Source organism: Trypanosoma equiperdum (genome assembly GCF_001457755.1).
Source record: "Trypanosoma equiperdum strain OVI genome assembly, contig: ctg_865, whole genome shotgun sequence".
Lineage (NCBI taxonomy): Eukaryota > Euglenozoa > Kinetoplastea > Trypanosomatida > Trypanosomatidae > Trypanosoma > Trypanosoma equiperdum.
Genome location: NW_027124826.1, coordinates 17757 through 30217, shown reverse-complemented (window position 1 = coordinate 30217; position 12461 = coordinate 17757). Strand labels below are relative to the sequence as shown.

Sequence of the window (12461 nt, the reverse complement as noted above, 5' to 3'; positions counted from 1 at the left end):
GGGGGGGGGGGGAAATAGTAAATAATAATAAAAAAACGAGCGATATGACGGTACGCGATTTGTTCTTTTGTTTTGCACCGCGAACAGTAGAAGGAACTAAAAAAGAAAAAAAAGCACACGCTAAAAATAGTGTTATGGTTGAGCTCCCATTCGAAGCGTCCAACGTCGACCATTTCCCCACCGTCCTCCCCTACACGTACATAAAAAAAAAACTACGGGACATACGTTTAGTTTCCCAGCACAGGTGTAAAAAGGAAAATAAAATGAAAAAAAAGATAAAATATTTTTTCTTTGAGGAGAAGTGGGCATATAACTCGTAGGGGCCACCGTGGTGCTCCGGTTGCATTGCGTCGATAAATTTGTATTTATAAAAATATATGTCTGTTTATTTATGCGCTACGTGGCGGTATAAATATTCAGCCAAATATCTTTCATCTGGGCACTCCCACTTTTAATGTTAGTGCACCAATGAAACGTAAAAGAAGTGTATAGTGTAAATGTTTGAATGACATTCACCATTACACCACGCTCATAATAAACCAATGAGTATATGAATATGCTTTTATATTATATGCATAAACATAAAAATATGCGTAAATGCATGCCGAAACGACTTCTGCTGATAAATTTCTTCGACACACTTGGCTTGTCTTGACGTACCTCACTTCCGTTTATCGTCCTGTTATTGAAGTGCAAGTAAAAAATTAAAAAAAAATGCCAAAACTTGCACCGCATCACATGATATGATATCTTTCATCTCGCTTAGTGTTAGTAAGCGCATGTATGAGTACATAAATAGAAAAAAAAATTATGCAGGAAAACGGTATGCGCTTGTTTTGTCAGGTTCCTTTTTTGAATAGAACGGATGTCAAAAATACAATATCCAATTACTCAGACACACACGCACGCTTATATATGTTTCTTTTTTTATTTTGAATGCTGAAGGGGTTGCGGCAACGACACGGGTGGAGGATTGGAGTTGGTAATGTTGAAGGTGGAAAATGAAAAAAGAAAACAACAACAACAAAATAAACAAGCAGGCAAACAACAGCTGTACTCAAAGGAGTGTTGCCGCGCTTCTCGTGAAGGTGCTGTTAAGTTCCTTGAAGTTTGCTGCAATCCTCACTACCGCAATTTCACTTTTGTCCATATTCCTCGCGCGGTGACTCACATCCAATTGAATAATTTCTTTAATTAACCCCACAAATTTGTGCCTGTCATCTTCTTCGCATTTCATGTGTCCGCTTAATGTGTCCCCGAGTCCCTCAAATCTCTGAAAGCCACTCATAACAGTAACATCGACGGGATCCCTGCAATTAAATGTAATATCATAATAACAAAGTTTCACACGTGATCCTTTATTATTATTATTATTATCTTCTTCCAACGCATTTCGCATTTCCTCCAACCTTCGCATGAGTTCATTCCTTTTGGTTTTGTACTCAAATGTCCGTGGGGTATCACGTGCATTGTGCGTTTGAATGGTTTCTTCTGATGTCACCGTTATTGTTGTCACTGGGCGGGAGGAACGGGCTTTCATTATTCACACGTAATGCCGATAATATTTGAAGGGGCGGCAACAATAACAACAACAATAATATTATTATTAGTGGTGATGGTCGGTGCTATAGCTGCTGCTATCGTTATTACTGTTCAAAGGAAAAATAAAAAATAAAAAATTTTTTACTTCGGACGCAGCGGTACGAACAGCCTATCAACTGTGTTGGGTACTTAATAAAAGAAAAAATAGCAAAAACACACAAGGATAAAAAGGGAGATTCATATTCGAGAACACACATTTTCATAATAAATCATATGTTCCCCCTCCGCGCTGCAGAATTTTATTTATGTTTATTTATTTATTTCCACTTTACTGCGTCACCAGCAACTTTACAAGCCGCAACGCAAGAAACAGAGGCAGGTGCTGATTGTGGTACGAAATTTCTTAATGTGTGGAAAGTTCATCAACATTAGACGGTTTTATTGGCCCTAAACCGCTTCCCCGTTAAAATTTCAAACGGGGTTTCCCCCAATGAAGAGAACCGTCCTCCCATTGAAAACAAAACAAAAAAGAAAACAATATGAGACAAAAACAGTTGTTCCTTCATTTTACTTGTGCGAATATATAAGTACACAAATTCATGAATACGAAAATACATAAACACATACGTGGATCTTCCTTAAGGATAATCGCCTCGCAAAAGCACATTGAAGGGGAAAAAAAAACTTCGCTTACGGGAACGAATGCTGTGTCGGAATGGGATGTTATGAGATAAGTCACGGGGTTGTTAACCATGCAGGTGACGAACAGCGCATAGTGTTTAGGCGTGGGATGACAGCAACCGCCCCCATCCTCCTTTCCATCGCGTATCTATTCACTCTATTATTATTATTATTGTTGTTGTCAATACTTTGTTTTTTTTCCTTTTAAAAGAAACAGCAGCAAAACATCATGTCGCGCAACCAATGGCATGTTCCAACTGCATCACGACACCAAACTTCACTTGAGGAAGACAAATAACATTCACATCGTAATCGGATAAACACTGAGGGAGCCCTCCGTCACCCGCTTTATTCACACTAATAAGTTCCCTTCATTTTCCCTTTATAAAGCAAAAATTATACGTTACCGTATTCACCCTTAACGAAGGCTAGGTGAATACGAATAGAAATATTGAGGGCACGCACCGGGAGAGGTGCGGCACAATTCAAATCGCTTGACTGTAGAGTTCGTATCATATGACGTGTTCGTGTGAATTTCAACAGTCCTATAAGTTTCTTTCATTGAGTCCATAAACACAGCGAGGCGGCAGGAAGTATTAACCAAAGGTCGCGCAATGGACTCCATAGGGATCCGATTCTCCGGCTGCTGATGTCACTTGCACCGTCTTTTGCCTTTTGATCATGTTCAGCCTTCACCACAACTTCGGCTACTGTTTTCCCCTTTTTTTCCATTCGCTCCGCCCTAGCGACAGCTTCCTCTTTTTCCGCTCTTTCCCTTTCGGCCCTCCGTCTCATTTCTTCCTCCGCTTCTTTCCGAGCTTTGGCATCTGCAGCCGCTTTCTCCCTTGTTTCCGCCAGCTCCTTTTCTGCTAGTAGTCTTTTTCTCTCCGCCTCCCCGGCAATTTCCCTCGCCACGACAATCGACTCTTGATAAGCTGACGCCATTCCCTCTTCAGCACGCGTCTTCATCTGCGATGCCTTCGTAGCCGCGTCCTTTGCAATTCCCATAGACAGTTCTACCGCGTCAAGACGATAACATATCCCATGGTATGTGATTACCAGCTCCATGTGCGTGGGCTGCCATGCCTTGCCATTAATATCGTCCAACTTACAGTTGTCAAATAGTCGACAATGCGGCCGACTCGCATTCTTGAGGCCATCACCATATTTATTTTCAACACCACTGCAAAAGTCTTCTTCTGTTTCCTTATCTTCCACCCCCGCGGTGGCCATTAGTATTTTGTCGATAAGGTTCGCGGAGTGGTTCGAACTCGTTTCTATCTCCGCTGCGGCTGTCCCAACACTTTCATTCGTTCGTATCACTTTTTCATAAGCTTCCTCGGCACTCGCCGCCACCTCGACAGCGGCGTCGGCAATTCCCTTCATCCGTTCTACAACAACAGCGGTAAGGCCCGCATCCATTACATCCTTCTGCAGTTTTTCGTACAAGGTCTGCGTGCTCTTTGACGCTTTGACAGTTCCGTCTAGAGAAGCCTTCGCATCAGTGACATGCTTTTCTACTTCGCTCGCAAGAGTCCCCGCCTTTTTATTTACTGCTTCTAATAAATGCTTCGCTCCACACAAGGTATTTACTACGTCCTGTGGTGGTGCCTTACCTGGAGCAACGGTGTCCACTTCCTCTGCGAAGCACCTCGTGACGGCAACGATAAGCGTTGCAACGAAGAACTTTTCTAATTTCATCACTGCTGCCATGCTTGGCACGTTGCGACTCTATACTTCATAAAGTGAAGACGTGATTATACGTGTTTTAGTAGGTATGAAATGTGAAATGGGAAGACAAACAGCGGCTGGTAGACGTTTTGTATTGCACTCGCTTCAGGTATGTTTGCGTGCTCTCACGCGCACGAAAATAACAGGATGTTAACGGAAACTGGAGGGGGGAAGATGAGGGGCGACGGCACGTGAGGCAAACTGATCGTCACAACAGCAACATTGCGGAACAGCTGAAAAAATTACATTCCAGTTTGAGACCCAATGTGCCGGTTCACAAGAGATATGGGAAAACAAACGGGAAGGGCGGGATATCGACAGCCTCCTCTTCCTTTCCCTCCAACAATGCAGGTAAATGTGCCAACTACTATTGCTGACAGCCACATGTGGGCACGAGGGCAAGTTGGGGAGAGGGTTGGCAAGGTTCTGTAATCTTGCGTTTGCTCTCTTCGCTAACCCCTCCGTACTGTTTCCATGGGTGCATCGAATGAAGCCTGCGCAGACAAAATGGATAACAGTAATGAAGTCGGTCGCTCTCCACCCCAACCGTCACAGAGGAGAACCCCTTAGCCGCACACGGTAGGCACGCTGAGTGCACGATGCGGCGATACCGATCAACTTTGCCAACCAATGGCGACACCGTGCCAATCGTACAATGCAGCTAAACAAAATAACTAAACAGTTATTTTCCTCCGGGGACCAAGGTGGAGGATGCCATAAGTTGACATTGTCATCCGTCATCTGGATGCTGGGACAAATCGTCTACAGGACTAACACTCTCGAGTGAGTCCTCATTATCATCATCACCATAACTCTCTGGTGACACACTGGAGGTGGAGGAGGCATACGGAGACCGCTCACCTGCACTTTCCCCAACTTGGTCGTTTTCTTGGCCGCTTCGTCTCCTCTGCAGCACTGGTTCTACCTCTTCTCGAATAAATGTTGTAAAGGTACTAATTATGTGATTGATAGCTCGCTGGTAACACCCACTACCTATCCAACCACATCGCCACGTACGGTCTTCAAGGGGAATTTCTGCATCTGCGGAGACGGTTGAAAGTAGTTCTTGTAGAAAGGCGTCATCACTCACATCAATTAACTGAAGGGCGACATAAAGTTGTCCTAGCCCAATAGCCCTTGCGAGCCTCTCGAAAAGTGTTCCCCGTGGGCGGTATGGCAGCGAACTTGGCCGTTTGAAAGCACCGCTATCCTCCTCTGAGCCTCGCTTGTGGGATTTACTGTCAAGTATTTCTTGCAGCACCTCATTGATGTAGGGAACGCGACTAATGTCACGCAGGCATGTACCTAACTCAGAGCGACGGCAGATCTTCACAGCGATTCTTTGCAGGCATGCTGAGCTGGGGTTGGCATATGGGTTGAACCCCATACGGATGCGCATCCTATTAAACGGCCCATTTTTAATGATATACGTCAAGCACGCCACAGCCTTTTTATTTATGTGTGTGCGAGGGCATACACCCGTTTCGAAAATGGCGTCTATGAGGTCCTTCGTCACCCATACCGGACGCTCTTCCAAGAGCGCCTTCACGGCTCGCACCTCTATGCAGCCTTGCTCATCAAAACCTTCGTTCAGGCGGCGGAGGATATCCATCTGCGCTTGACTCGGTGGCGGTGGAATGTTTGGGTCGCCTGCTGCCATCGTCAGCGTGGGAACGCCCTCAAACTCCCACAGTGGTGCCTCATCGCAGTTAAATGATGTTGCAGTGTTATCCAGGCGGTCCATGTCCCTCTTCCCCGAGTGTGAATCATACACTAAAGCGACCTCGAACGGACTCTTCTCGCCTATAAAGTGACCTGGTGGAAAAATGTTCCCACTGCACAGTTCTGGAAATGATTCAATATTTTCGCTCGTGAAAGGGGAAAAACAGAAATCCGCCGGTTTAACAATGTCTACTTCGCGTGACACAACACCTAATACAGTTACCCCCGTTTGCTTGTGATCAGTGCCACCATCAACGTAAGTTTCTTTTACCACACGTCCCGTCTCCACATTACGCAATCGTTTAACCCGTCGCGTGCGTTTCACCTCCACCAGGAGATCATTACGAAAGAATCCCTGAAGCAAGAGCTGGGGGGTAATGGAGGGAAAGGACTCGCGCCTTATTCGTTCTCTTTCTGCCTCCCCTTCTTCATTTGCCGTAGTCGTCAGCTTGCTACGGTTTCCGTCGGCAGTTCCCTCCAAACGACTCTCCAGATCCGCGTCAAAATCCAGCGACCGCCACCCTGAGAATATTTCCCCCGTGCAATATTCCGTCGTTGTTGCAATACCCAACATTTCCTTCGGTTCACCCTTTCCCGCGGTGTCGTTACCTCCTTCCTGACGTTCCGCCTTCTCCCGTGCCGTCGGTATGATGTCGTCGATACAAGGTCGAAGGAATGACGGGGGAACAAATGCCTCTACCGTGCGGCGATCCGCCGTGGCCGTGGCACATGAGGAATGGGTACCGTCGGTGTTGGTTTCCACCGTTACAGGAAGGCAAAAGGGAAGCTCTATCGACACAAAGCGTCTGTATGGCTCCACGGCGGCCATACCCCAACCCTTGCTCGCGACATGGCATGTTACATGTATGATGAAAGAAATGCGGGGAGAATACACGGGACAACAATGTGTATAAGGACAATGGCAAAAGAGAGAGGAGAGGGGAATACACATTCCCTTCTACCCTTCGGTGGGTAGACCACCACACATAGAAAAAAAGAAGAAAGGCATCCAAGTGGTCACTAGAGCCCCTCCGTTGCTGCTGCTGTTTGTGTTTCTGTCCTCTAAAATACCTCTTACATATCTTCGTTGCACTGCTGTCATACAGACATGGGGTTGAGAAAAACTGCATTACAACGTAAGCAACCTCATCCCACCGCTCTCACAAAGATAGAGGAGCAACATCAAATGGAGGGGAAAGAAGTAAAGACGAAAGTGTATGTACGGATCGTGGGGAGAGAAGGGAGGGTGAATTTTGCAATAAAACATCTAGTATAATAACTAACTGCTGTGTTTACATCATTGATTTTGATTCATGCGGCGTTCTCTATAACACCGATACACCTGCTGAATGGTACGGGCCGCCTCATTGGTAACATGGAAGTTCTTTTCTTCCATGCGCTCCTCTCGCATCCGGTTCACCAAGCGTTGCGCCGTGATGCGACGCCAGAAGGACTGCAAAACGGTGGCCGTAGCGTCGAACTTATTCTCTCCCAATACCTGTTGTCTTTTCTCTTTCTCAGATGCTTGTCGCCGTTCTTCCCACTCGCATCGGTGAATGTAGCCCCGAAACTGTGCCTGAATGATCGTAGCCGCACGCCTCTGTATTTCTAACAGATTAGCGCGCTTGCACTCAAGGTATTTCTTCCAGTAGCTTTTAATGATCGCAACAGCCCTCAGTGCTTTGCTCTTCTCCCTTCTGCGAGCCATACGGAGTTCTGCAAGCCAGCGTCGAACCACCCTCTGAATCACGACCGCAGCCTTGTCGCTTCGCGCCTTGACATTGAGACGCCCCCTGATGTGGTCGCGTTTCATATGTGACTCGTGCATCCAGAACAGGTTGCGCACGACATCCTGTGGATCCATTGTCGTGTAGTGTTCCAGCTCCTCGGCCAACTGTTTCTCTCTCTTTGCCCTACGACGTGCTGTGACTTCACAACACGCCCTAAACACCCTATAAGCGCACTGTATAGCCAAAGCGCTTCGCTGTTCCAAGGCTTCCTGTTCGCGTTTGCGTTGCTCCTCTTCCATCTTCTTTCGCCTAACCCCACGTGCATACATACGCTCGTAGTGTCCGCGGTAGAACCTTTGAATTTTTATAATGGCCGCGTGTCTGCGGAGGTACCGTTCCCGTTCCTTATCCGTCAGTTGCTCAAGTAGTCTCTTCCTCTTCACCACCAGCCTATGCTGCTGCGAGAGCATTGTCTGCAAGAAGGCGTTAATGAGACTAACGGCCTCATCCCATCTTTCCATATAATAGAGTTGATACGCTACTTCCTCTTGTCGTTTCAACCTACGCGCCTCCAACTCCATTTTCGCCAGCATGCACCGCCACCACCGTTGGATAATTCTTGCATTCTTTACACGGCGCCTATGCAACTGACGGAGGACGGCCACCTTTTCTGCAGCAACCATTTTCCTCCAGAAGCATTGAATCTTGAGCGCCGCTGTGGAGCGCCTCTTCCGGAGGTCAGTATGCTTCAATACCGTCGCATTTATTCCGCAGCGGAATTTATGCGTTCGCCACGCGCGCTGCACCTTCCGGATATGTACCTCTAATGCCGCTAATTCTCTCCTTTCCTCTTCAAGTACTCGCCGTGTTACTCGTCCGCGCCAGATTGCCTGGAGCGTCGTCGCGGCCTCGTCGCGGCGCATGAGGATAAACATCCTCTCCTTCCGCTTCCTTTTACGATTCTCATGACGAAGCAAATCCAGACGGCGTAAGAAGTGGCGTGCGGCCTTCTGTATCCGCATGGCTGCTGCCGTCTCCTCTTCGAACCTCTTGGCCTCCCGTAGCCGTTGCAGCTCCATTCTACATAAGCGAGCACGATAGTGTTTTGAGATCATGGTTGCTGCGACGTGACATCTTCGCATATGCACCACCCTATCCTTTGCAAATGCGCACCTCCAGGCACGCTGAACAACGCACGCGGCCCTTGCTCGACGCTGGGCCTCAACGCGCTCCTGTGCCTGACGGATGAGAAAACACTTATACGCGAAGAGTTCCATTCGTCCTTGAAACCCCCTGGCAATACGCTGAAAGAACTCCGCGCAGAGCGTAAGGCGCAAGAATGAACTCCGCACACTTCTGACGTAGACGAAACTGTTATGGGCCCGCCAACTGGCCTGTAGCAGCACAACAGAGTCTGCCTGAAGACGCGCCAAACGAGCCTCACGTGCCTTAATTGCATGGTATCGTGCAGTTTCTCTTTCTTTCTCTCTCACTTTACACATCCGGTACCACTGCGCGATGCAGGTGGCTGCGTCGTTTTGGCGCCTGTTCTCTCTTACTTGCAGGAAACTTCGACGCAGAACACGTGTCTGGTACCACCGCTTAACACGCGTTACCCGACGCTCCAACACCGCCTTTTCTGCACGCAATCGATCTAACTTGATTCGCGCTAAGCGGTTGCGCCACTGGCACTGTATCTTGGTTGCAGACTTGTTCAGGATTTGTTGTTGGAGTTGGTAAAGTAAGTCCATTTCCATCCGTCTGCGAAGGCGTGAAGAAAGGAGGGCTCTCGTAGCTGTTTGCATCACCACGATTCGCTTCTGATTAGTTGCCGATTTGAGTTCCTGCTCGTAGTGATAAGCCTTGTAGTAGCGGAACCAAGCGCGCGCCAGTACACCGCGCATCCGAGCTTGAATGACCTCTGCGGCATGTTTGCGGCGCTCTTGCTCCTGTTCGAAGAGGAACTCCATTTTTCGCTTCAGGTAGCACCTATAAGCCACCTGAATACGCCGCGCAGCGCGTACCTCCATTTCATAGATTCGCTCTTCCTCAGCTCGCTGAGCCTCAATGAGAGCCGCGAGGTGCTCCTCACGCCACCTGAGGAAGGCACGGAAACCACGCTGAATGCGGCACGCTGCATTTCGGTGACGCATCTTCCGCGCCAGGTAGCACCTCCGTATTTCCAGTCGTCGTAGGAACTGTCGCACACGGTTCTGAATTATTATGGCATTTTCCATTTCCTTCTTCAACCGTGCGGATTGCCGCCGCTCTTCCATCACCTTTTCCGCCAGCCTAATGGCCTGTAACTTCACGAGGTAAATGCGGAAAGTTTTTTGAATCTTCTTGGAGGCAATAACCATCCTTGTCAGCAGTGTGCGCGCGAGGCTACCACGCCATATACGCTGAATGGCTACAGCGGCTCGGTGACAGCGCCTAAGTTCATCAGTGCGCATTCCCTCAACAAATTTCTCATACAGCACCCCTGCTAATGCAACGTCGTTTTTGGCCTCCTCTTTGGCTAGACGCTTTTGCTCTCGTTCCTTCGCCCTGGCAAGTGCAGCGCTGCGACCTGCTGCGGAAAGGCTTCCCCGTAGTTCCTCTGCCTTTTTCTGTCCAAGCTGGGCGCGCATGAGATGCTTTTCCACTGAGGCAGCCTGTTGCGCGGAAAGGATAGGCCGGCTCGTCGAAGCCGTTTCTGAACTGTCTTTAGGTGCAAGCGATGTGATGCTTGCAAAGCGACGTCGACCAAAGAGACTCATCGTATCTAACCGAGAGGAACTAGATCCTTTACTTAGCTTCCTCGCATCCTTTGACTCGAACACAGAGGAGAGAGCAATGCGATGTTGCCCGTCCGACACCCCGGCACTGGCTGTGCTTCCCGATTTTAGCGACTGGGACCTAATAGGGGAAAGCACCAGTGGCCTAATGCCCGACCGCTTTGTGGCCCCCAGTGGTCCTGAGGCAGCTTGTTTAGCTGTTGTTGAGCACACGAAAGGATCCTGCGAAGAGGGACCGCTCTTAACCGACATGCTCTCCAAGCGACTAAATAGGGAAGAGCCCGACCAACCCATGCTGGGGGCCTTCTTCGTGACTTCCGGTACCGTTTGCGCACGCAATTCGTCGGACAAAGACTTCGGCGACTGACCGCGGACTACCCCGGATCGCCACTCAGTTACCTGCGTGTTCACTTTCATAAGACCCGGCACCCCTGGCTTCGCCACCAACGCAGCTGCAGACTTGGCAGAACTAGACTCACTGCATGGGGCTGCTTTTGCATCCTCAAGAGGGTTTAAGCACGCTTCCTCGCTTTGCCGCTGTTGGGGCAGCAGTTGTAATGGTACGGGCGCTGACAGTTGGGTGGACTCCGGCTCAATCTCGATTACAGGTGGTGGTTGTTCCTCTTGAACAGATGCCTCCAGACGTGTTTCCGGTCGATAAAGCGTGAATTGTGGCGATGGTGGAGAACAGGCTGACGCCTGAGTCCGTGGAAACGACGGTCTTCCACCTGGCGTTGATGACCATTGTGGATCCTGCGGTCCCGGGGACTCTTCTTCACTCCCTCCTTGGGGCTCCCTCTGCATATCGGGCGCAACAGACCGCTCAGGGGGCCCCTTCCGGTTGGTCGATTCGTGGTCCGGTAGCATATTTCTGGGCATCTGCGGTCGAGTGGCCGAAGAAAGGGGCGGGGTTAATATCGACGCCTTCGACGCCGACGAGATGCGTGTTGGAGTGCTTGGTATAACAGACATAACTGACGTAGCGGTTTCTTGTGCAGCTTGTTGTTGTTGCGGCGGCGGTTCTGTTGCCGACGAAAAATGATCCGCGGATGCTGCTTTTGATATAGGTGGTAGTGGTCCCTTTGCCGTCTTACCACGCTCCTTCTTTTCCTTCTCAAGTCGCTCCTCCCTGAACACCGGGTCTGCGTGCATTCGCTGGATTGCCATCATTGCCATTTCTACTGTTGGGCATGCCGGATCAACAAAATACTTGCGGCTGGCCTCCAATGCCTGCTGATATACATTCTTTGCCCTCTCGACATCACCGCTGCGGTTACGTAGCTCAAGCGAAACTCCCAGGTTATATAACCCCACCACGAGCATCATAGCACATGTTGGTAGTTGCTGCTTGTGTTGCTGCCGAAGCATCTGCTCGTTCATAGCAGAAAGGGCGTTTTCAACCGCAATAACCGCCTCGTCATGCCGTTGGAGTTCGTTGAGTACGGTGCACATGTTGAGGTATGTTGACGGTGATCCACCAGTTGTCCTGTCGAGTGCCACTTCCATATCCACGGCCTGCCGCAAATACCGGAGCGATTCCTCCAATCTTCCACGGCGTTTTTCCATACAACCAAGGTTGTTCAGTGTGGCGGCACGTAGGCGCAGGCGGCGTGCTTCCGCAGAAGGGAAGTAATTCAGCTCCTCGGTAGTGCGACTATCAGTTAAGAAGAGCGCCTTACCTAGAAACAGTTCAGCCATGTCGAAGCACCGTTGGTTAAAGGCGCTCACAGCATTGCTGTTGCACCGGAGAACAATGTCTGCGGCGTGATCTACACTGCAAAGAGGTAACAACCCCTCTTCAACGAGCGGTCCAATGAGTGGTGCTACTGCATTCTCATGTGCGCGTCTCAGTAAGAGAACAGACTCTGCACATTTAATGCTTTCTGCTTGGTTTCCGTGATCCGAAAGGTTGGCAGACATTTCAATGAGGAAGCGCATAGCTGCAACTATAGATGATGGATCATCAGGGTTGATGGAGTCAATGAAATAGTCGGCATTAGGTAAACGCGGCGGTTTTTCTGCCGCCACGTGTGAATCAGAACGGACTCCTCCACGTGGCATTTAAAGTTGCGGGCCTTTTATCAACTCCCTTCCTGATTTGCCTTCCCCCTTTCCTTCTTTTCCCCCGTCCACTTTGTCGTGCTACGGTTAATGCTACGGTTTTCATTAAAAGGAAAAAAAATGTGGCGAGCGAGTAAACAAGAGAATAAAACGGACAAGGGTCCATGCTATCAGCCAAATAGAAGGTCGGAAAACCACAAACAAAAGTACACGTTGA

General features: G+C 49.0%; 3 protein-coding genes and 1 pseudogene across 4 annotated transcripts; all 4 read right to left on the bottom strand.

Moving 5' to 3' along the window:
* Positions 1-1057: 1057 nt before the first annotated feature.
* TEOVI_000408000 (uncharacterized protein) lies at positions 1058-1540 on the bottom strand (the record flags this gene model as incomplete). The annotated part of the gene is made up of 1 exon (XM_067226892.1): positions 1058-1540. The coding sequence occupies one exon, from the start codon at positions 1538-1540 to the stop codon at positions 1058-1060; it is 483 nt and encodes a 160-aa protein (XP_067082993.1).
* A 1241-nt stretch (positions 1541-2781) lies between these two features.
* Positions 2782-3936, bottom strand: TEOVI_000407900 (Enriched in surface-labeled proteome protein 6; the record flags this gene model as incomplete). The annotated part of the gene is made up of 1 exon (XM_067226891.1): positions 2782-3936. One exon carries the CDS (start codon positions 3934-3936, stop codon positions 2782-2784), a length of 1155 nt encoding a protein of 384 aa, XP_067082992.1.
* Positions 3937-4684: 748 nt separating this feature from the next.
* Positions 4685-6628, bottom strand: TEOVI_000407800:pseudogene (annotated as a pseudogene). The gene has a single exon. A coding segment is annotated over exon 1 (1944 nt).
* Positions 6629-6973: 345 nt separating this feature from the next.
* TEOVI_000407700 (Tetratricopeptide repeat, putative) lies at positions 6974-12244 on the bottom strand (the record flags this gene model as incomplete). Its single annotated transcript, XM_067226890.1, has 1 exon — positions 6974-12244. One exon carries the CDS (start codon positions 12242-12244, stop codon positions 6974-6976), a length of 5271 nt encoding a protein of 1756 aa, XP_067082991.1.
* Between the last annotated feature and the right edge of the window lie 217 nt (positions 12245-12461).